General features: G+C 35.6%; 1 protein-coding gene across 3 annotated transcripts in view; it reads right to left on the reverse strand.

Annotated features, from left to right (window-relative positions):
• Positions 1-21,467, reverse strand: part of LOC117982148 (protein qui-1) — a 147,490-nt gene that overhangs the window by 68,713 nt on the left and 57,310 nt on the right. For all 3 annotated transcript variants that reach the window (XM_069498942.1, XM_069498940.1, XM_069498941.1), the window contains exons 2-3: positions 2,661-2,826; positions 1,719-1,798 (exon numbers count right to left, since the gene is read on the reverse strand). In XM_069498942.1, coding sequence (XP_069355043.1) covers positions 1,719-1,798; positions 2,661-2,772 — 192 coding nt within the window. In that variant the 5' untranslated portion in view covers positions 2,773-2,826. The remainder of the gene's footprint in view (positions 1-1,718; positions 1,799-2,660; positions 2,827-21,467) is intronic.

The following is a 21,467-nucleotide window of genomic DNA, read 5'->3' on the forward strand; positions in this document are numbered from 1 at the left end:
TAGGAGACCTTATTTTTACTTACGTATTTTCTGTTATATAATTATTATGGAAAATAAATTAAAAGAATACCGAAAGAAAAGCAAATAAAAAAGAATACTGAAAACTTAAGTTTCTAACCCCAGCGGTTTAGACTGTGCGTTGAAAGATCAGTCAGTCAGTCTTTTTATGTTTTTAATTGACAAGTCTTTATATAAAAAGATAGAAGATTTAAGAAATAACTTTAGAAAAATCCCTCTGGTTTTAGGATGGAAATAAAGGAAACTAATCAACTAACTATCAACAAAGCCACGGCATATTTTTCAAGCAGCAGTCTCAAGAAGGGCGCTTCCGGCGGGTAGCGGAAATGGGTCCATCCGGTGAGCGACGCCAATGTGTGACTCCTAGGAGTCCTAGGTACTCTGAACTTACATCTTTTTACCGACCTTTGCGTCCGGCATTGCGTCTTAGATTTACTAGAAAAGTTTATATTTACAAATCTGTGCTTATGGTATTATACATACATAAGTCTATATCACTACCTCTATTATAAATGTGAAAGTGTGTTTGTTTGTTGGTTTGTCCTTCAATCACGTCCCAACAGAGCAACGGATCGACGTGATTTTTGAAGGATAAAAGAAATCCTAATTATCACTTTGATGTCTGTCTGTCCGTCGTATCTGTCAAGAAGACCTATAGGGTACTTCCCGTTGACCTAGAATTATTAAATTTGGTAGGTAGGTAGGTCTTATAGTAGCACATAAAAAGAATTAAATACAAAACCGTGAATTTGTGGTTACATCACAAAATAAAAAATAAAATGTTGTCATGAACAAATACTTAGTATTTTCTATTTTCAAAATAAGGTAACCATACCAAGTGGGGTATCATATGAAAGGGCTTTACTTGTATATTCTAAAACAGATTTTTATTTATTTTTATGCATAATAGTTTTTGATTTATAAATACGACTGTCGTACGGAACCCTCGGTGCGCGAGTCTGACTTGCACTTTTTTATTTATTTTTTAAATTCAGATGCAAGTTAGCCCTTGACTGCAATCATGCACTTGGCTGGGTTACCCTGCATCTCAAAATCGGTTTTTGAAAAAAACCACTCTTTAAAAAAAGTTTTCCAAAGCGACTACAAAGTACACGCAGTAACAAAACATGGGTCAAAGTTATTATATACTAGAACAGTACGTACATACCTAAGTACATACCGTTATGTACACACTGTAAGTAAAGTAAAGTGGAGTGACTTACTCCATTCTGAAGTCTCTATGAAGTAAGATATAAAGTGCAATATCAATTTAGTAAATGGAATTAAAATGCTTTTTAATATGCAAAGTGCATAGGGGTAATGAAATTACCCCGCTATCGCCCGTAAAGCGCAGGTTTTAAGGAAATTTCCTTTTTAATATAGAAATTAGAGTTTATAGACGAAATCTTCCAGTCTACCATCTGTCTGTGATATGTATTGCTAGGTACAAACTTTTTGTACATGCGGCCCAGTGGTATGTCGCATGTCGCACTATGTTGCTCTGATGTAAATGAAGCTTTATAGTGTAACTTAGCTTATGCTCGCGACTTCGTCCGCGTGGATTACACAAATTTCAAACTTCTATTTTACCCCCTTAGTTAGGGGTTCAGTTTTTTGAGCTGTGCGTTGATAGATCAGTCAGTCAGTCAGTCAACTTTTTCTTTTATATATTTAGAAAGATACATTATTTGATAAGGTACCTCAACATGTCGGTCATCGTACGTCGACTGCAACTCTGGGCCCGCCAACTCGAGGACATGACGTCTTTCATCCCGGAAATCTGAAATAAACAATTTGTATTAAAACAATAGTAAAATATTTAACTCTCAGCATTCGCCAGCGGCTAGTTAAATTGGCTTGAAATATCTTGAAAATCCGGTATTAAATCCCGGTTTGGGTCAAAAAAGTTATTATGGGTCATATAAGGTCAAGAAATTCTCAATGGCAGCTCGGATTTTTAATAATTCCAGCAAAACTGCGCTTGAAGCACTAAATCCATACTATTCAAACCAATATTATAAGTACGAAAGTGTGTCTGTCTGTCTGTCTGCTAGCTTTTCACGACCCAACAGATGAACCGATTTTGATGAAATTGGGTAGAGAGTTAGATTACATCTCGGGGTTGTAGTTAGCTTACATAGGTTATTTTTTAAAGTATTTTCATTATTTAGTAGCATTATAAAGTGATGACCCACTTACTATTGTACACGGAAGCGATGAATATCTTGACGATTCGAGGCTCGTATACCATTGGTCGTTCTGCTCGGTAGCTTTTTGTGCTTGAAGCACTTGTAAAACGATGACCCCGCTTACCATTGTACACAGAAGCGACGAATATCTTTAGGAATAAGCCCTTTAGCCCTTGAAGTACTAAAGAACATCACAAAGCGATGACCGCCCTTACTACATGAGAATAACGAGTATCATGATGATTCGAGATCGAGGCCCGGGCTACTTGTGGCTCTACGCTCAATAGCCTTTTAGCGCTTGAAGCACTGAAGAACATCACAAAGCGATGACCCCCGCTCACCATTGTACACAGAAGCGACGAGTATCTTGACGACTCGAGGCTCGTACCATATTTTATCGCTTTAGCGCTTGAAGCACTAAAAAGAACATAATAAAGTGATGACCCCGCTTACCATTGTACACAGAAGCGACGAATATCTTGACGACTCGAGGCCCGGGCCACTTGTCGCTCTGCTCGGTGTAGCCCTGTAGCGCTTGGAGCACTAAAGGCTCCGGAGCGCTCATTGCGCCCCGCCCTGCCCTTCACCTCAACCCGCACTCATCCTACACCACGACATTCTGGGGACAAAATAAAATCATAATTTAGAACCTTTTTGCTTGTATTGAATTCTATTTACTGGAATTACTTATATACGTAACATAATAATATAATTATAAATCAAATCTTTTTATTTATTTATTCCTATACAAGATAGCCCTTGACTGCAATCTCTGATGCAGTCTTAAATGAGGAGGAGGAGGATGGCAGTTTTTATTAAACCTATACATCTTTGGATAGAGCAACCGCCGAGTTTCTTGCTAGTTCTTCTCGATAGGACAATCATTCCAAACCAGTGGTAGCATTTAACAACTTAAAAGTACTTGCAAAAGTTTGAATTTGAATAAAAACGTACCTATTCCACGTGTAACAAAATAATAAAATCTGTAAACAAGGACCAAGACGCATAGACCGCTGCTGGGTTGTGACAAAGTACACGAAAGGCGAGTGCCAGAAAAATGCCAGAAAAAAAATAAGCAATATCTCCGTACTGAAATTCATTTGGATAACTAAATAAAACAAATGTTAAGGAAATGAATACCAAAATAAATAAATATAAGATCATATTAAGTATTTTCTACTGATTGAAAAAAAACATCTGGCAAAATCAATAGTTAGTATTGATAAATTCAGCTTTAGGTTAAGTAGGCAACTAAAAATAATCCCGAAGAAAATAAAAAATAATAAAATTGTGCTAGCATTGAAATTCATTTGGAAAACTCGCCAGACGGGATTGAAAATCAGACAATACAGGGATATTTGCTTTTTCCCAAGTAGACATCTAAGTAAAATGTTTCATTTTAATGAAATGCAACAAAAGGCTCAGATAACAAGAGAGTAGCGATCTCACAGATGGCGCTGCCAGCACAAAGGGATCTAATCAAAAGCAACTTGAATGGCTACTATTATACGCCTTTTTATAGCACGCCTCCTTCACTAAGTAGCGCCTCGGATGGAGAGTGAGCAGGCATCTTCATTTTCTAGTACAAGTAAAGTATAAGTAAGTAGAATTAAGTTTGGAATACTCTACAGCGATCTACCCATTATAATCCGGGATCTTTAAAACAAGAGTAGGTAAGTACCTAAGTAAATAGGCGTTCCATCTCAGGCCAGCGGCACATCCTGTTCTCAACTCTAAGAGGAAGCCTCTCACTGTCGAACATGATAGACGACATGATCTAGTAGTGAGACGAGTTGGAGCGTAATAGCATCCTTCTGTGAAACTGTCATAATACTGATCGAGAGAACGAGAGCTGAGACGCTTCTTCATTCTTCATTCTGGGCTAGTTTCCGCACTTAAACGTTTCCGTCTGTTGTGCGTGTGCTGAGACGCTACGCGTACGCGTACGCGGCAGAAAGTAATGTACATCGACCTTTAGAAGGAGATCGCAGATTTATAGAGCGTTGTCTGTGTCGGTAAGACCGACAAACCGTCATATTGTAATATGTAGGTTGCAAACGCATCAAATTAAAAGAAAGGTGATGCAAAATTATGTAGGTTAGCTTAAGAAATATTATTTAAACAATAGCATGTAAGATTTCGCTATAACTTCTGTTAGTCCATAAGTTGGTTGATCATAACACATCACTCAATAAACACGTCTGCACTAACGCCGTCCCTATCAATTAAAAAAAACTAACAAATAAGGTAGGTAAGGTATTCAATATAGGTATGAGTGACAGAAACAACGCTCTACAAAGCCGACGTGTCATTCTAAAGGCCTACTTATTGCATTACTTTCTGCCACGTATTGTAAGTGCATTTTCCCCTTACGAAAAAAAATATTCATTTCATGTTGGCCTTCTTACAGCACCTACCATGGTTTTAGAAAGCATAAATATACCGGCAAAAACTGTATTATTTGAGAGCTTTTTAAAAAAATTTGCATCATGGTCACCTTACTGTGAAGATTTATTGATAGTACGGATAGTAGGTACTTAATACCTATCGTTGCGGGAAACACGGAGGTACGACCATTTATTTTCACTAGGCATTAAGTACAATGCCGTTAAAACAAATGTAATGGCTTGCAAATTATATCAAACTACATTCGTTAACCACAGTTTAGTGATACATTCCATTTGATTTGTGATTCTGTTGTCAATCGTTTGGTTTTGCATATCTTAATAATGTTATTATCGAGCGGTATCATAATAACTTCCGTTTGGATTATAGGCTGAAAAACACGCTGGCGATAAGTTGCCGGTTGTAGATCGCCATGCCAGAATTTATATCAGGAGAATCACTACCCATATTATCTATGCGAATATATTTATATATTATAAATGCGAAAGTGTGTTTGTTTGTTGGTTTGTCCTTCAATCACGTCGCAACGGAGTCAAGTCAATCAATCAAGTCGCGGGCATCAGCTAGCATTTTATATTATTAACTAGGGATCGCCCGGGACTTTGCTCGCGGAAAATATGCCTTATCCCCAAAGAATTTCGAGGTAAGTGAGGACTTTTTTTGAATAATTTTTAAATGTTGGCAGAGCTAATCGAGCTACTCTATACTCTAAGTACGTCGGACTAGCCGTCAGAAAATATTTTTCGTGTGCGTGTTGATTCAATGAAACACCACTAAAATTCTGAAGCTGGTCTTGATTTAGAGTTGATATAGTAAGTACGGTAGGCTTAGTACCCTACATCTACATTAAACATTAAAGTAATAGAAGTTAACGTTAATCATTGTGTTTAAATTTATTTGCTCCTAATTATTTGAATAGCAAAATAATGCGAAAACATTCAAAGCTTTTATAAAAGTTAAAGAGAGACAGCAAAATAATCTAAGAAAAAAAATCATTCCCAAAAAGAGACTTATATAATATAAATAGACCCTTAAATATACATTTAATTACGGACTGGTAAAAGACAAACATTGAAATTATGCAAACGCAATTATCCCTGTCATTTACAAAATGCGCCAACACAATAGATATTGTTGCGGTTCGGCATAATTAATTAACATTAATCAACAAACTGTACAATATTTAAAACGAAACCTTTTTGAAATTAATATTGACCACAATAGCTCAGCAAGATTATAAATGGCATATCAGAACTGTTGTTTTATAAAACTAAAACTGAAACTGTATTATAGAAGTAAAACAGAAGTAATATGGCAAACCTTTTTGAAATGAATCCTATTATTATATTTACCACAATAATAACTCAACAGATTTTAACAAATTATCATGAATGCCGTTTCAGAACTGTGGTTTTATAAACAAACTAACGGAACAAAAAGTAATCTATGTCTAAGCTAACTCTGTATCAAATTTCATCAAAATTGGTTTAACGGGTAGGCCGTGAAAATCAAACAGTCACACTTTCACGTAAATTATAATATAAAACATAGGGTGAGTGTGGTTGGATGATATCAGCTCAGTCCTCATCTGATCAAAATATGGCAATGGACGTAAACTAGCTCTTAATAATCACCAAAAAATATTAAACGTATTGATTCCTGTCAATTTAAAATTGCGTACCAAAATAGAGGCAGGTAAACTAATCAACAGCTGTTATAATAGCGAATTAGCATAATCAATTCAGTTCAATGTTGCGTGAGCGATCTACCTTTATCGATATTTTGGTACTACCCTAAAATAGCCAAAGTTTCATTTTCTGCAAGGATTTTCTAAAATATTTTTCACCATAATAATGAACAATCTGGACTACAAATACTTTTCTTATGTACATGGCATAATATTGTATATCAAATCTTTGAAAAGAGCAACCGCCGAGTTTCTTGCTGGTTCTTCTCGGTAGGAAACGCATTCCGAACCATTGGTAGATGCTGTTGACGATCTAAAAATAATTGTAAAACTTTAATTTAATAAAAAAAAAATTTTATTTTAATACACCGCCGGCTCACTACTGAGCACGGGTCTCCTCTCAGCATGAAAAGGGTTTGGCCCTAGTCCATCACGATGGCCTAATCGGATTGGAAGTGTTCACACACCTTTGAGAACATTATCAAGAACTCTCAGGCATTCAGGTTTCCTCACGATGCAATGTTTTTCTTCACCGTTAAAGTAAGTGATATTAAAACCCCCACCTCCCGAATAGGAGACGAACGTCTTAACCACTACGCTGTCACGGCTCACCTCAATTTACAACAGCTAATATTATCTTCTAGATTTACAAAAAACCGGCCAAGTGCGAGTCAGGCTCGCGCAATGAGGGTTCCGTACTACAGTCGTATTTTTTCGACATTTTGCACGACAATTCAAAAACTATGATGCATAAAAATAAATAAAATCAGTTTCAGAATGTACAGGTGAAGACCTTTCATATGATATCCCACTTGATATAGTCACTCACTTCGAAAGTTGTAAATACTAATTATTAGTTCATTCTAGGTCAACGGGAAGTACCCTGTAGGTTTCTTGACAGACAGACAGACAGACAACAAAGTGATCCTATAAGGGTTCCGTCTTTCCTTTTGAGGTACGGAACCCTAAAAAGTATCTGTAGTTTTTTAACGAAAGCACATACCATACATATTATCGAATAATTTTTTAAAACATAATTTAAAGTAGGTAAAATAAATAATAATTCACTGTGTCTTTAACAAAAGAAAAACTTTTTTATTTCAAGTAACATACCTATCCTTCCATTCAATCGTCCGTACCTACTTCTTATATTTTATTTAAAACATCGTGCCTTTTTTAAGCTTCACATAATTCCGAGGTACACTCTTTATTGCTGATGTCTTATTCATGAGTACAAAGAAGTTTAGCTGTCCTACCTACTTACTATTATCCAGGCTTAAAATAGCTGGGATCGAATTTCAACATCGAAATTTACAATAGGTAGGTTCAGTGTAAAAATAAAGATGATAATACTGGGAACAAGCTTTAATCTGTAATTTCGTGTGTTATTTTTTTTTATAATATAAGGTAAATAACTGGTTACGTGCTACAATTACTTATTTAAATTACTTATCGATATTTCAACCCAATCACCGCAGTCTCGTTGTGACGACCCATGCATCTGAGTCGAAATATCCATAATTTTAAATAACTGAAATAATCGTGGTACGTATCCGCTATTTACCTTACATTTAAGTAAACTAAAATAAGTCTAATTATTATACTTTTACCAAATGGTAAAATGTCACTAAAAATGTAAATTTAAACTATACTTTGTGAATTAAGTACTTATACAAAATTAACATAAAAAAGTGATGTTTCAGGAAGTCACAGTTCGCAAATACTCCGACATACTGTGCAAAGTGGAGAGCCAAATGGGGAACAGCTCCCTAAATAACAGTGTCAAACATAAAGCTGCCCATTAACTTTCATTGGAAAAGTTTGAAAATATCATTGAATTGATGAGTTCAGTAATTTCCCCTGAGTATGAAAATTTATATCATTCAACATGTTGCCACATTTATCGTCTTTTTTACAACATTTCCATCAGCAACATAAATATGAGAGCATCGAATGTTTTCAAATAAACAAAGCAAAGTATTTTTTTTATTCGATGAAATTCGATGATGATGAGTCTTGCGATCTTGCACGGTGGTTAGCGATCTCGTTCAATAGCTATTTTTGTAGTGTTCTGTACCTACCCGAAGGGTGCCTACGGGACCTTTAGAATGCGATTTCGGCTTTGTAGAGCGTTGTCTCTATCACTCATACCTATGTGATGTTTTGTCGGTCTCAAGGACAGAGATAACGCTCTACAAAACCGCTATCTCTCTAAAGGTCGATGTACAATATTTTCTACTGCGTACTTATACATACTAAAACTGCACTGTCCGTCCGTCCGTCCGTCCGTCTATCTGTCAGCGGGCTGTTTCTCGTGAACCGTACCTAATAGGTATCAGGTAGAGAGTTGTCACAGAATATTGCCGCTATAGCAACAAATGGCCACCACGAAACATTAAAAAGTATTAGTTTTTGTACGATGGTGCATGATGGTGATGGTACAACCCGCCATGTGCGAGTCCGACTCGCACTTGACCGATTTTATTTATTACAAAGTTTCCTTTATGAAAACGAGAAAATACTCGTAATTCTGATAACTCATAGTATTGCGCGGGTACGTACTCGTAGGTACCTAAAAGTAGTAAGTACTATACCTACAGGCATTCCGAACCAGTGGTAGATGCATCCGACTATTCGAAAGTACTTGTAAAAGTTTATTTGAATAAAAAAGATTTTTATTTTATTTATTTATTTATAAGCTGTGCTATAAGCATAATATAAGTATTTGCATAAAAAAGTTCTAATGTGATTAATATTATTACAATTTGGTCTAGTCAAAGGTATTTGAAACAATTTTCATGCATCGTGCATGCTTTAAATGAAATTATGCTACATACGAGTAGTTGCTTCATCGCAATGTGCTATGAATAATCTACACTAATATTATAAAGAGGAAAACTTTGTTTGTTTGTTTGTTTGTTTGTTTGTTTGTTTGTTTGTTTGTTTGTTTGTTTGTACTGAATAGGCTCAAAAACTACTGGACCGATTTTAAAAATTCTTTCACCATTCGAAAGCTACATTATCCACGAGTAACATAGGCTATATTTTATTTTGGAAAAAAATAGGGTTCCGTAAGATATTTGGGTTTTTCGGACACAAGGTGTAAAAAATCAACCAGAAAAGTTACTTATTTTGCGTACGCTGCCTAAACTATAAAAGATAGAACCATAAAATGTTCTAATTAATTGTAGATCTTATAAATATCTACAAAAAAGTCCGCGACACACTATACCCATCTATGTCGAGTGAGGCACAGCAACCATTTTTTTATTTAAAAATCTTGAATTTTTTTTGGACTACATTTAAACGCGTTTATTTTACTCATGCTATTAATCCTTATCAAAATAAATGATTTCATCACTAAGAACAGTTTATGGAGATAATATTTGGTCTTTGAATGATTAAAATTGGACGTTTGGTTTTGAAGTTATGGCGAAATTAAAATATTACGATTTCTGCTGCACGGCCCGATGTCGTTAAGTTTGTTTGTAGGGGGTAATCTTTAGAACTACTGAACCGATTTTAAAAATTCTTTCACCAGTAGAAAGCTACATTATTCCTGAGTGACATAGGCTATACGGGATCTTTAAAAACCTAAATCTACGCGGGCGAAGCCGCGGGGATCAGCTATATTATATAAAGAGGTAATGTCGTTAAGTTTGTTTGTAGGGGGTAATCTTTAGAACTACTGAACCGATTTTAAAAATTCTTTCACCAGTAGAAAGCTACATTATTCCTGAGTGACATAGGCTATACGGGATCTTTAAAAACCTAAATCTACGCGGGCGAAGCCGCGGGGATCAGCTAGTTCAACATAATTTAGCTTCCTTGTCATAAGCCTTTTGAGTTGCTGTTACATATTCGTTTGAATAAATCTCTGTCATTTCTTGTTACACAGAACTGTGAAAAAGTGCTGTAAAAAGGTTTAATCTTTATGAATAACATCAACAAGTTACGCGGCCCTTTTCCTTTGCCAATTTGTTCAGCCGACCACGCACAACGGTATCCAAATGTTGATCTAGCATTCTAATTTGTATCTATGTTTAGCGTTGTAGCGACAGATTATATTTTGTCCGAGCTTTCCTACGTGGTTGCAATTTTCCCCTGTAAAAATACCATATATTTTTACCTTTTTAGTATTATAGATAGATATCTGAATAAGTGCTGTAATGTCTCCTAGGGGAATGCACGCTGGATAAACTCTTCGAAAACCCTATTCGAAGTATTTTTTTAGCACGAACATAATCAATGATTTTCTTTTTTTTTTTAAAGAATATTAGCCATGCTTAATATGCTCCTTTACCCTCCAACTATGTAAGCGTAAATAGGTGTGGGTAGGTAAGTACGATAAGAGCGCAACGGGTGGGGTTTGAACCACCGATCATTCAGAATTCAGTCCGCTCCTTAAGCGTTGAGTTATTGAGGTTCTGTTTAGGATATTCAACTGTTACTGTAATTTATTGATATCTCTGGGTTTTAATGAAATCACTGTTACTCTCATTTCCCTAGCTCCCCACTAGTTGACTAGTAGGACAGACGACATCAAGTAGGTATGACGTTGTCTTTGGCACTTTCAATTGGCTTCGCTCAGACCTCAGCCCCTTGGCCCACACACACAAATTTTGTGCGGACAGGCCGTCGTTCCCGTAGTAGTAAAAGCTAATTTATTCAGTTCGCTTACATGGATGTCGGGGGTGTGATGGTATAAGTAAACTCGAAAATCATTACACCGATTTCATCATTAAATCTTTCACTATAAGAAAACTACATAAATCTAGAAACAGGCAAACAGCTGGTTCATTTTAAAAAGCTCAGTAGGTATACCTACTCATAAAAATACGTAAAACAAATAAATTGCCGTGCTAAGAAATAATGACGCAGTCCATCTTATAAATTGCCTTTATTTCAACGCGGCCATTCTACTTTGCGTCTCAGCTTTCGAAGAAGAGCTTGAAGATTATTATGATGCTTAATAATGAACACTAATACCTAGGTACCTATGTTATTCACAAAATATAATATTTCTAAGTACTATTCTTTGCACACGAAGGAAATATTTTGAAAATGCTCATACAAAAATGAATACAAAGTTCTTTTTATTCAAAAACAGCTTTTACAAGTGCTTTTGAAACGTCAAGTGAATCTACCCACGCACTAGTTCAAAATACCCTTCCTACCAAGATGATCCAGCAAGAAACTCTGCAGTTGCTATTTTTAAATACCTATTCAATTTACAATATTATATCATGTATAAAATACTAGCAGTTGCCCGCGTAAAATTTCTGGTTTCTCATGAGATCTGAAATTTTCCCGCTGCAAAAGGCCTCACTTACCTACTCACTCAGTCTCACCTTAAGACACGGAACCCAGAATACCTAAATGCCAATTTTCATATCTCTAACTTCAAAAACATAAGATTTTCTTTCCACCCCCATTTTACTCCCTTAGGAGGGGAATTAAGTTGATCCTTTCTTATCTGATACCTACCCCTAGAAATAGCCTACATTTTAAATTTCAAGTAAAAATAACAATTGTTAAAACTTTACTATAAAAACATTGCCCCCCTATTTTACCACCCTTAAGTGGGGAATTTCCCAAATTGAATTATACAGATTTTTATTATTTAAAGCTAATAACCCAAATGTCGATTTTCACGTCTCTAACTCAAAAAACATAGGACTTTCATACAACCTTCGACCCCCCATTTCGCACTTTTCGGGGGGGAATTTTTCAAAACCGTTTCTTAGCTGACACCTACGTCCTAGAAATAACCTACCTTCCAAATTTCAAGTTTGTATGTTTTATAGTTTCTGAGATTTCGTGATTAGTCAGTCAGTCAGTAAGTGAGTGGTAATTCTCTTTTATATAATATTTAGATGATCTGAACCGACTTCATTCAAGTTTTCAAAAGTTGACTTTTGTAAAAGATTACCATTATGTAGGTACAATTAAACCTTTTTTTCGTATTCTCGTATTCATTTCCAAAGCATCTTACAAAGAAAATGCTATCTATCTTATCATAAGTTGTAACGGGTCGTGCAGAAGTTAACTATACTCTAGTTAATAATTATTGATCTAATTTCGATTTCTATTAGATACTTATCGCGTGATAAAGAGTCTTTTCGTTTAAGCCTAATTTATTATTGACTCACGATTTCATTTACTAAAAGTAAATTATATCGTGAGTCAAACCCGTATTTCACAAGTTCATAGTTCATACCACACGCAAAATTGCTGACTTTTACTCGAAAAACAGTAATTAAAATAATTATAGCAAAAAGTGAGTAACTAAATAAATGAAATCTGAAAAAGTTAAATATTTAGAATATTAATAATAAGAATACTTCATCATACTTTACAAAGGATATAAAATTTTCTAAAAGTTCTTTTTTTAAATTTTCCTTTCCTGTATCTACGCCTCCCCGGCACAGCCTCCGGGAAATAAGAATTTAATTATTCGATGCTTTGAGGAATAAAATTCTTATTGCCTTACTAAGAAGCCTTTACAATTTTTAAACACTATAATAATTTTAAAGGAACTCGGTAAATCAAATTCCGAGTAAACGTTCACGAGATGAATTTTAAGTAGGTAGGTACTTATCTATGTATAGTCCGCGACAAGTCGAGATGGCAACCGTCGTATGAGGTGGAGGGACGCCCCGCACACCCGTACGTTACCCGCACTCGTCCGTACCGGGTTAACACGGGGGCTGTGCGGGTGAGCGGTGCGTTTCTAACCCAATTGCCATCTCGACCTGTCGCGTAATAAATTGTTCTGATAAAGTGCAGTTATTGAAAAAGCCTTATTTTATGTTTTTATGCGTGAGGCTAGAATAATAAAATTAATTAATGCGAAACAAATCCGAACTCATTGAGGAAAGCCTATAAGCCGTTTCACTCTATCTCATACTATCTCGATAGTATCTACAATAATAGGTATAAGTATAAGTGGTATAAGTTTGCAAAGTTTCAAATACAATTAGAAATTGGTGAGAAGTTAGTTGTAAGATACTCTAACATTGTTGCAAAGTTACAGAGGGGCCTAACAAGCTCGTAAAGCATATAAAAAGTGTAAATTGTATTTTGGATACAAAGTCGAAGGGATCACAACTTACATGTACCTACCTACAACATTGGGCATTACAAAGATCTCAATAGTATACAGCGTGTTTGATAAATCATATAACATGACGGATAATATGTATAGTCCACGACAGGTTGAGATGACAAGCGGGGTATGAGGCGGGGGGACGCCTCGCACACCCGCACGTCACCCGTGCTCGCCCGCATCGCAGGGCATCGCATCGTGTGCAGGGCGTTGCCTCCCCGATTGCCATATCGACCTGTCGCGTGTTACCTAGTAGTACCAAAGATTCTTTTGTTGACTCTGCTACTGGAAAACGTTCAAAAGGTCCTTCGAGTTCACAGTAGTTTTTTATGAGCTAATTTCTGCGATCAGCTATTTGCAGGGTTGTTATATTGGGATTCGAGGGTCCTTATTTGTTTGGTATATCGACACATCATCGGTCCTAACCTTATAGACTAAGAGCCAGCGCGTGACTTTCTTTATTTTATAAAAGCTGAAAGTTTCTCTGCATATTGTTCCCAACACAGGGAGGACCGATTGTTTGGATGTTTCAGACACTATCTAACACTTTGTATAGACCCGGAAATCAGAATAGTCGTTGGTCCAATAGTTCATCCGTTTGACCCAGATTTGACAATTTATTAAAATTTTATGTGTGCTATTCAAGGCGTGTATTTTTTGTTTTTTGAACTATAATTTTTCTGTGTATATTTTTTTTTTAAAGAATATTAGCCATGTTAAATGACTAATAGTCCCCTTTCCTCTCCAATTAAGCGTCAGGCTTGTGCCAGGAGTAGATACGACAATTATAGTGCAACGGGCGAAGTTTGAACCGTCGTCGACCTTTCGGTTTTCAGTCCACTCCTATACCGGTTGAGCTATTGAGGCTCAAGGCAAAATTATACCAATATTTTACGCATAAAAAATACTTATGGCGGGATCGCGTGCTTAATGCCGTGTCATGGTATATTTATCGCTGTATACCTAAGTAATATGAAATCCTTAAACTGTTCGTAATCTATGGACCTGACGGCACGCTATTTGGTTTCCGTTCGTTTGACCATTCGTTTAAAATTACTTCAAACTAGCTTTTGCCCGTGACTTCGACCACGTGATATAATTTATAGCATACTAGCTGACGCCCGCGACTCCGTCTGCGTGGATTTAGGTTTTTAAAAATCCCATGGGTACCTACTCTTTGATTTTCCTGGATAAAAAGTTGCATATAATGTCACTCTCCAGGTCTTTGATTATGGAAAAAATCACGTCAACCCGTTGCTCCGTTGCGATGATGATGAAGGACTAACCAACAAATGAACACACTTTCGCATTTATAATGCCTATGGGTAGTAATATCACTCGGGAATAATGTATTTATACTCGGAAATCATGAAATTCCATAGCAGTGAAAGAATTTTCAGTATCGGATCATGAGTTCAGGATATTAGCTTCTACATACAAACTTACAAACTTTACAGAATTTACTTTAACAAATAAATTCTATACTCGGGAACGAACCGCCCGCGACTTCACCCGGTGAAAATATATATCCTCTTTATTCACTATCCCGTAAGAATTTAGAAAAACCCGGCTTTATTTCTTGTCCACGTTTTAAAGGAAATCTTAATCAAATCAAGTGTAATTGTGCTTTATGGCCGTTCTAATTAAATAATAAATAAATAAATAATAATAAATTTAATTTAGTGCGATTCAGACTTGCACACGAAGGCTTCCGTACCATCGTACAAGATAATATGCCTAACACTATGTCGGTTTTTTGCGGCCATTTCAAAACTTTAATTATTTTTTGCTATATCAGCAATAAAAATACACATTCTGAGAAAATTTCAACTCATTACCTATTACGGTTCATGAGATACAGCCCGCTAAGTATCAGATAGACAGATGGACCCGGGACTGCGAAGGCTTAGTAATAGGGTCCCGTTGCCACTCTTCAGGTAAGGAACCTTAAAAAATGGATTTTAATAAAGGAAGACTTTCGGGCGAGGTGAAATGCCCGGGGCCACCGCGCCGGAAACCCGGCCGCTTCGAAAATACTTTTGTTGGAACTTGTTAAGAAGGTAAATACTAGGTATACTGATATTTCTGGTGGCCTTAAATAATTCTTTTGATAGTAGGAATAGGTACCAACTTATCTTCTTTTATATATATCACAGCTCAAACTACTAGACGGATCGGGCTGAAATTTGTCACGCAGGTAGTAATTATGACGTAGGCATCTCACATCCGCTAAGAAAGGATTTTTAAAAATTCAACACCTAATAGTTTACATCTATCTACTAATATGCGCTTTTGTAGATGTAGGGAGGCCTACTCTTCGATTTTCTTTGTTTGATAAACAGTTTTAGGTAGGTACTAACCTAAGGCAAAACGAACGAAAAAAAATTAAGTTTCAAAACCGATGTCTTAAAAACATTCATCTAAATAACTAGATTCATTCATGATTCAATCGAAGACTTTAGTCAAATCCCTATTTATTTTTATTTTTATAAGTTGCGTTTATCATTTCTGATCGTTTTCTTTTTTTATCGGGCGAATTAAATCAATTAAATAACTGATTTCAGTTGGTTCGTATCCACCGGATAAAGGTCGGGAAACAGCAACTTAAAAGATAAAATCAGCTACTCAATTATTCTAGTTGATTGATTGAGCCTAAACCATAATTTCAACACCCTGTCACTGATAGACCGAGAGATGGTGAACGGTACTTTGATGTGATTTATACTGGTACAACAACATAAAGAATGTTTAACAAATCCAAATTAGACACAGCAAAAAACCACGAAGGTTAAAAAGTGTGTCATTCCGTCTACTTCTTAATACATAATATGCTTCTATAAACAATTTACATTGTTTATAGAAGCACTTATATTACATTACATTTAATACAAAAATGGGGATCGTTACAATTTGTTAATATAATAGGATTTTAGCTTATATTTTAAATTAAATCTAACCTTTAAAGTAACTTCTTATTTAATATTTCATGTTATGTAAATTAAAGAGTTAAGTAAGTTTAGATACATTTAATTTACACACATAACTTAGATATCTACATATATTTTAGTTTATCTACGTAAACTAATAACCTAGAGTAAAGCACCGTGATTCCATAAATAAACTCTATGCCACTCTATGCTATATTGCCGTTTCATACAAAGGTACCTAGTTAATATAATTATAATTATAATTTTATCCGTAAATTCAGACCGAGATAAAAATATTACACTAAACAGCTCTCACACAATTTATGTTTAAATATGCTATCGATCCGAAGTTAACAAATTATATAGTTACTTAGGTTATAATCAGGCATAAATTGATATATTTTAACGTTAAAGGAAATACCCGAATTTTTTTAAGGAAATGACTCATAATTTAGGGTGTTGCTAATTCCTACCATCGCGTGACGAAAATGTGTTCCGATTGTAATGGCTTTGGAAAAATATTACGGATAACGAACCGATGTCATTAGGGCCACCAGTGGTGGCGTATTTTATGTATGAAATTTGGCGTGTAATGACAGGCTAGGGTGGGAATGTATAGTCGGGGACAGGTCGAGATGTCAATCAGGGTATGAGGCGGGGAGACGCCCCGTACCCCCACACGTCATCTACGCTCGCCCGCACCGGGTTAGCACGGGGGCTGTGCGGGTGTGCGGGGTTCCCTCCCCGATTGCCATCTCGACATGCCGCGTACTGTACATAAAGAGTAAGAAAGGTACATAACTCTAGGTAGTCATTAGGAGTTTCAAAGAATTTGCATAAAAAATAAAATAAAAATGATATGAAATTGGACGAGATGATTTGTTTTTTTATAGTAATTGCTATTCAACCTCACAAGATCAGCGATAAGTATAAACACTGGAATTAATCGTGTTGAGTCTCCAGATGATACTAAAACAATAACGTCAAAACACCCGTATTGATTTGAATTGAATGAATCAAATATTAATTTGATTAAACTCGCTTTAGTAAAAGAATACACACATTGAATGAATCAAATATTAATTTGATTAAACACGCTTCGGTAAAAGAATTCAAAACTTAGATCATTTCTAAAAGTTCGAATAAAAAAAACAAGATTAAGATTTAAAGCAAGAAGATGAAGATGCAAAATTTCCATTTGAAATAAGAATATAAGTAGGCACGGCACATACCTTAAGAAATTGATCTAAATACATTTTTACTACTTATATGGCCAGAACTAGGGGCGTATCGACAAAAGTAAGATCAAGTATCAAAACATTTTTATTTTACTTAGGCCAAGTATTACTCACGAATCCTGATATTACGTCAAACTATCATGGTTTGGTAAGCTGTTTATATTGAGAAGAGTCACAACAAACTCAATTACGATATTACCTCAGTAATATTTGAATTGCACTCTCATGTATCCCTTTGTTAATAAATAGACAATATGCCAACTATTTCAGTATGCATGCATAACGTAAATTTGAATGTGTTGCGCGCAGTGGGCACAACTTGTCCATATTGAATTTTAAATCACACCTATTGAGGTCACACGAGTTGGTCCCGAACACATTTAGAAATTATACGCAGGCTGTTTCTGTTTGCATTATTAATTTGGTCTGTTATTCTCGTGTTGTTTTACATTAGAAATAAATATACATATTAATTTTATGCAACGGATTATCTGTCATGTACGGTAGCTATATTTACACACAGCCGAGATTCATTACAAGGACTAGGTGCATAACCCGTTCTGAATCAGTCATCAGCATCACACCCTCAAACCCATCAGTAGGCCGGCGCGCTGGCCCCACTACTATTTAGGCCAGAGCCCACCGCACCGGCCAAGTACGGATTGGCAATCATCCTACACCTGAGATATTATGGAGAACTCTTAGGCGGTACAGGTTTCCTCATAATTGCTTGAAATGCACATTTCTCCTAAAAATATAACTCCAACTCCCAGGATCAACCCTCAAATCAGTAGTTTAACGCAAATTGGTCATTAACATTTGAATATGTGTTGGTGATGATCTAACCGACAAAAATATTGCTACAGAAGTCAAAAAGGATAATAGAGATAAAATATCGCAATTCTATTTAATATGGTCCCTGAGAACGTACAATTAAATTATCCCCGTTTCTCTTTTTCGCGCAACCCTGAATCCAATACACAACAACAACAACCCGCATAAGTAGGTAACGGCAGTACCCTCCAGAATCCATTATGCGGAATCCGCATATGAAGCCTCCAAATATTTGAGACTTTTACGTACCTCTAGCCCGTAATCCAACTTTTGATTGTACGTAAAGACCGGGAGGGTTCGCCCAGCCCTGAAGGCTATCGCAAGTCCTTGTGAGCGCACCATGTTGCATAAACTTTAAATGAAACGTGTCAAATGCTCAAATTGTGTATCGAAGGCAAATTGAACTTATAACGTTCTTATAGAGCACATATATAATGGACCCAACTAGGAACGTAATGTGTATGATAAAATATTGATCCCGTCTTTGTAGTGTAGCAGGCTTAGTTTGCGAGCCCTGCTGAAAAGTGGGCCGTGTTCTGTTGGTTTTCAAATGCTGATGCCCTCAAATTATACTATAAATGTACTTTCGTGTAGTAGATTTCCGTATATTTTACAACTTCGCAATTGTCGCCTGGCTGTAGAATTACTCAGAATTTCCTACCGAATTTCATTTATGCAAATATTTATTATGGAAATCAGCTGATAAGATTAAACGTACTACTTACCCTAATACTTTATTGTTTAGTCAAAATCTGTATTCATCGAAGATTAAGTAAGAACATTCTCTCATATAAATAATACGCTTGATATTTAAATATATCTAGTTACATATAAAAAAAATATTTCAATGCGTGAATGACGAGTTGATATATTATTTAAACTCAATACATTCCAAACTAGCCCTTATATTTGACCCAAAAAAGAGTGAGTCGCAAATACACTGCATTTCACTGATGTAAGCAAACACATTTGATTTATGTTGAAACGCTAACACCCATTGATCTCGGCGGAGCTATTCCGATGGTAAATAGTGACATGATGACCGACTTTGACATACAACAGAAGAGTTCCTTGAAATTGAAATGTTAGTATTGTAATTATGATATCTATCTTAATTAAAAAAACCGGCCAAGTGCGAGTCAGGCTCGCGCAATGAGGTTTCCATACTACAGTCGTATTTTTCGACATTTTGCACGATAATTCAAAAACTATGATGCATAAAAATAAATAAAAATCTGTTTTAGAATGTACAGGTGAAGACCTTTCATATGATACCCCACTCGATATAGTCACTCACTTCGAAAGTTGAAAATACTAATTATTAGTTCATGACCACAATTTAATTTTTTTGTGTGATCTACCCTAATTCACGGTTTTCAGATTTTTTCCCCAAATGTCAGCTATAAGATCTACCTACCCGGCCCAAATTTCTGATTCTAGGTCAACGGAAAGTACCCTGTAGGTTTCTTGACAGACAGACAGACAGACAGACCAACAAGTAATCCTATAAGGGTTCCGTTTTTCCTTTTGAGGTACGGAACCCTAAAAAACCAAGATATTTCTACCTGTGTCCGTTATAAACTTTAAAATCATCCAACCGATGCGCCCCAAACCGATTTCATTAGAAAGTAAATAATGCGAAGATGGATATAGAGTTGCGAAACATTTTTATGCGTAGTAGCACACGCCGGGTATCCGCTAGTTATTATTAAATTAGACCACGAGTCCACGAAAACACTAAAAATTGAAAAATAATTTAATTTATTACCGAATATATAGTTCCATAATAATATTTTTGGTGCCGGTGCCAATTAGCTTCAGCTGCGCGAATCGTCTAGACTTAGAATTTTTATGAGACTCCACAATGGCACCTCATTGGCACCGACCCCAAAAAATATTATTATGGAACTATATATTCGGTAATAAATTAAATTATTTTTCAATTTTTAGTGTTTGTGTATCGAAGTCGGTTTTTATTTTTTTTGTAAATTTTTTTTATTTCACAATTTTTAGTGGCCCCATGGAATTATGCTATGACTGGTTAAAAATCTACTGTTTACTAAGCTATTACACTGATCGCGAGCAATTTACTCTTATTCGTTGAGGAGTTCCATTATCTATCTTCGAAGATGTTCATCAGATCTTCACCAAATTGAAATGGGACCAACTTTGAAGTATACCCTTTCAAACAAAAAAAGAATTTTCAAAATCGGTCCAGGCGTTTTCGAATAATCGGGGAACATACATTAAAAAAAAAAAAAAAAAGATTCCGACGAATTGAAAACCTCCTCCTTTTTTTGAAGTCGGTTAAAAAATATATATCGTGTGACCTGATTCTTGAATTCTTTTATCACTTTAGTCTCACATAAAAAATTTTTTTTCCACAAGTTATCACGAAAATTATGAGTAGATTGAAACTGATCATCATTATGATATGATACGAATTCATCGACAGCCTACTATTGAGCACGGGTCTCCGAAGGCTCCGCACGCTGGCCAAGTGCGGATTGGCAGACTTCACACACCTTTGAAAACATTAGGAGATATTAAAACTTTGTGTTTACTCGAAAAATTCTCTCAAAAATTAGCCTCTTTACCGAATGATATACGAATTAGCAAGAAATTTTACATTAAAAATGTAGATCCTTGTTAATAGTGAAAAAGGAACACGAAGGTCATAATCGTATCAAGGACATAAAAAGGGGTAACTGTGATAAAGCGAGTGAAAATGGCTGGCTTGTTTTGTCTCGGTTATGAGTTTATTTATGACGTCACGTGAATTTATGACCAAAGTTAGAGCTAGACATTACCATACACAAAAATACTTTTACCACTTTTTACAAGCTAAAAGCATAGAGAGTTTAGAATAGGTTTCTAATTTTTATATCATTACTCTCTAACAGTTAAAGGAAAATATTAAGTAGGTACGTACTTAATTTTTCTTCCATAAAGTACTTACTTTACAACAGTAAAACGGCTTTAAAAGTGTTTGCACCTTAAGTGCCATTGAATTCTATGAATTTTCAGTATTGATTATATCACCATTATACATAATATGTA

The sequence above is a fragment of the Maniola hyperantus genome, chromosome 5, assembly GCF_902806685.2.
Source record: "Maniola hyperantus chromosome 5, iAphHyp1.2, whole genome shotgun sequence".
Lineage (NCBI taxonomy): Eukaryota > Metazoa > Arthropoda > Insecta > Lepidoptera > Nymphalidae > Maniola > Maniola hyperantus.